At 33.8% G+C, this 4,471-nt stretch overlaps 1 protein-coding gene across 3 annotated transcripts in view; it reads left to right on the top strand.

The window, feature by feature from the left end:
* LOC108688253 (WD repeat-containing protein 44) overlaps positions 1-3,640 on the top strand; it is a 5,821-nt gene extending 2,181 nt beyond the window's left edge. For 2 of the 3 annotated variants that reach the window (XM_018194431.1, XM_018194430.1), the window contains 2 exons: positions 355-642; positions 1,720-3,640. In XM_018194431.1, the coding sequence (XP_018049920.1) occupies positions 355-642; positions 1,720-3,456 (2,025 nt within the window). In that variant the 3' untranslated portion in view covers positions 3,457-3,640. The remainder of the gene's footprint in view (positions 1-354; positions 643-1,719) is intronic. The other variant, XM_018194432.1, reaches the window with a different exon arrangement.
* Positions 3,641-4,471: the final 831 nt, after the last annotated feature.

Genomic DNA, 4,471 nt, shown 5'->3' with positions numbered 1-4,471 from the left:
TGTAACTTTTTCTCTAGGGCAAAAACATGAAAAATGAAAATTTTTGTACGTATATGTATATATATATATATATATACATATATATATGCATATATATAAAAATTATGCATTTCGTGGGTTTTCTTCATGTCCAGATTTATTCTTGGAATGCCAATGTTTCGTGAACCTTGCAGTCCACTTCATCAGGGCGAGAAGCAACCTGATACTGATGAAGGACTGCAAGATTCACAAAACATTGGCATTCTAAGAATGGATTTATACACGGAGAAAACCCACGAAACGCATAATCTTTATAGAAATATAGAAATCTGTGGAAGCCTCAAGAATATTATATGTATATATTTTTTTTGTTAGGATGAAGATAAATTGAAAGCAGAAGGTCCATCTACTGAGGAACTAGAAAGAGTAGAAAGAATGAAAGCAGAATTACTTAATCGATCAAGTGAAAAATCTAGCAGTCCATTAGGATCAACATCAAGCAATAGTATTGGCCGTTATTCTCTAGGTCTACATAAACTCTCAGGCATGAGTCCACAAGGTTCCAAAGAAAGGCGTAAATCTGCTGGTGATCAAGATATGGTCAAGCAACTAAATATGTTTGTAAGGACTAGGACAGATTCTGGCAAGCGGCTTACCGATATGGTTTGTCATTCAATTAATCTATATAAACGTAAAGATATATTCCATATTAATATTATCCTTAGTATACACATCTGGGTCATTTGTGTTCCGCCCATTTCTTTTTTTTTTAAATACTAAGAGTACTTGGTCAAATATCGGTTTCTTTTTTATTATTAAAAAAAAGTTTGGCATCTAAAGAACAAGTTTAGTGCTTTAACAGCCTCGATTCATGCGTATCTTTTAACTTGCATAACTCCAAAGTTCACTTCTGGGTCACAAATGACCCAAGGTGTGTACAGAGTGTATATTTTCTGTAACTTAAAAAAATGTTTTTTTTTTCTTTAACTTTCTTTCTTAAACTTCAATTAATTCTCGATTGCATTGCGAGAATATTTCGCGAATTATTAAAAAAGAAATTAAAACATACTAGTTCTTAATAAATTTTTTTATTTATTTTTGGTATCTTTGTTCTAAATGTTGTTAGTAATATTATATAATATATTATGTTATCTGTAATGTTAGAAAGAATATTTTCCTAATAAATTATAAATTTTTTTAACACAATAGCAATAATAAAATCCATTGTTTTAAAATGTAAATACAATATATCTTCAATTTATAGCCATTTATGTATATTAAAAAAGAAACATCATTTTCAGGTTATTGAATAATTAAATTTTGGACAGCCGACATTAGAACTCCAATATCTTTTTTTTGTAGTTTGAAATGTCAATTTTAAGATACTGAACCATATTTTTCCTTTAAACATTTTTGTTTCAGAGTTTTTTATATTTTTACATGAAACAGTGCATTTTTCTGATTTCATTAATTACATTTAGTTACAAGAATTTATCTATTTATTTATAATTTGTTTTATATATAACTGCAAATACTTTCTAAAGATGTCAAAATATATGTTGAAATTGTTTAATAATTTATATATTCTTGTAAAAGTATTAATTTATACTTGTAAAAGTGAAAATTAAATCAAGACACGAATGACTGAACATTTGTATTAAGGATACCCAAAACTAATGTGTGTAAAGGTTAAGGATATAAAAATAGAATGATATTTTTAAATGCCATGTGTTTTTACAGGAAATCCTGGAACAAGTGCCTGTGACGAATTTAGATACGGGAGAGCAGGTGCCATTAAGTATAGCAGAAGATAAATTACCACAATGTATCAATCCTTTGTCATTACATATTATGAGACTTACTAAATCCAAGTACATAAGCAATTCTAGTCTCGAGAAGGAAAAAGAGAGCGATGAGGAAAGCGTGGACAGTAAAATGTCTAGTATACCGCCAGATGAAGATGTATCTGTAGATAGAGTTCGTAAACGGACGCAAAAATTGAAACGATTCCTAGGATCGACTGTAAAAAAGACCATGGACAAAGCCAAATCGATCGCGCAAGAAGTATCACATGCGAGACATAAGGAAGATGTCATGGATATAGTAGACGAAGTCTATCCTGGTGAACAGCAGTATATAAAATTAAAGGCATCAAATAGTCACAAAGGTCCGTATGAATTCAGTTGTCTGCAGCACGTTCAAGATCTTAGTGGGGAACACGTAGGACCTGTTTGGTGCATGAAGTTTTCAGCCTGCGGTCGATTGTTGGCCACTGCAGGACAAGATCGTGTTCTAAGGATTTGGGTTCTACGAGACGCCTTTACGTATTTTCAAGACATGCGAACCAAATATAATGCGGAAAAAGTCAGTCCTACTCCTTCACAGGAATCGTTAGTTTCGCAGCAATCTATGGAAGATCCTAACATCGTGGCTAGTGCCTTCAGCGAGATAGAAGGAACGAAAAGTCCATTCATGCCAAAGCCATTTTGCACATATACCGGTCATACCTCAGATCTACTTGACGTCTCATGGTCTAAAAACTATTTCGTTTTATCTTCATCGATGGATAAAACTGTACGACTTTGGCATATATCTCGTAAGGAATGCTTATGTTGCTTTCAACATATCGACTTTGTCACCGCCATAGTATTTCATCCGCGGGACGACCGATACTTTCTCTCAGGATCGCTGGATGGTAAATTACGTTTATGGAATATTCCAGATAAAAAGGTTGCGGTATGGAACGAAGTGGACGGACAAACAAAGTTGATTACTGCGGCAAACTTTTGTCAGAACGGAAAATTTGCGGTTGTGGGATCATATGATGGTCGTTGCATATTTTATAATACCGATCAATTGAAATACCATACTCAAATACATGTCCGATCAACAAGAGGAAAAAATTCCACTGGCCGTAAGATCAGTGGAATCGAGCCAATGCCGGGAGAAGACAAGATATTGGTCACATCGAATGACAGTCGCATTCGTCTGTACGATTTGAGAGATTTGAATTTGTCTTGCAAATATAAGGGATACGTTAACATCAGTAGTCAAATTAAAGCAAGTTTCAGCCCAGATGGACAATATATAGTTAGCGGTTCTGAAAACCAGTGCATTTATATCTGGAAAACCCATCATGATTATTCCAAATTTTCTAGCGTTCGTAGGGATCGAAATGATTTCTGGGAGGGCATAAAGGCGCACAATGCTGTAGTAACGTGTGCCGTATTCGCACCAAATCCAGATAGTATTATCAAGCAAATCGAAGCGAGAGAACAATGGGAGAACAAAGAGGAGTCGAAAGGCATGGATAGCTCTAACATAGATGGGGTTCCTGTTGATCCTGTCGTTGAACAACGCACTAAAGGCTGCGGAGGCCACGTCCTCGTGAGCGCTGATTTTAATGGGTGTATAAAGGTTTTTTTAAACAAGACAAAACCAAAGCACAGCTCCCTACCGGCATCTGCACTCGTGTAACGTAATGCCATCTATGAATCTACGCAGAAATTGTATCAATCAAGAACAAAAATGTACATACGAGTGAATTTTTCGTGCGTGCGAACGCTTCGTTCGTCTAGCGCAAGTTTTGCTATAGGCTTGTCTCAATATCAGACTTGTATACAAACTTTTTTTTAACGCCACGTACAAGTATTATTGTATCTCCGCGCGTGCGTTGCGTGCGTGCGTGCGTGCGTGCGTGTGTGTGTGTGTGTGTGTGTGTGTGTGTGTGTGTGTGTGTGTGTGTGTGTGTGTGTGTGTGTGTGTAAATGATTTTAAGCGATAATGTATATTAATGACAAAGATTTTTTTTTTTTAAATCCTGCTTAAACGTTTAAGTTAAGTTATATCTTTCAATTCCAAAAGTAATATGTTCTAATGGAGATATTTTAATATAAATTGAAAGTTTTATCGCATTAGGTGAAAAAATTTTGTACATTTTTATATTTTCGAATATTTTCTCTGCCAATGGACGTTTATAAAGTTTTTTCTATATTTTACTTTTTATTATTACGATTCGACAGTGCTGGCTCACTGTTATCAAAACTAAAGTTACTGACGTCCTACGAGAGAGATTTATCAAAATTACATCGTAGAATGATAGCGATAAATCATCAATGAGAACACTGATAAATTGTTCTTATATCGAATTATTCTCATATATCATATGTATGATAAAGATACACTATGAAAACAAGAGCACCTTGGTGAAAACGAAGTATAAAAAAATATACACATAACGAAAAAATATCTAAATAACTCGTTTCATTCGTTATATGTCAGCCTCACAGAGAGATCTATAAAAGAAATTCATTATTTGTCAATAAACGTTAAATAAGAATTGCTAATTTTTACAAATATCGAATCGGATTTTGCATAATCCTAACGCTTTTTTTAAATTACATTCTTCTTGAACATAATAGGTGTAAGTGTAACACATCGAAGACAATATCAAAGATATTTAAAAGCTATAATACATCATGATTTTTTTCTA

Source organism: Atta colombica, unplaced genomic scaffold (genome assembly GCF_001594045.1).
Source record: "Atta colombica isolate Treedump-2 unplaced genomic scaffold, Acol1.0 scaffold228, whole genome shotgun sequence".
NCBI lineage: Eukaryota > Metazoa > Arthropoda > Insecta > Hymenoptera > Formicidae > Atta > Atta colombica.
Note: the sequence above shows the minus strand (reverse complement) of the source record. Positions and strands in the feature narration are given on the sequence as shown.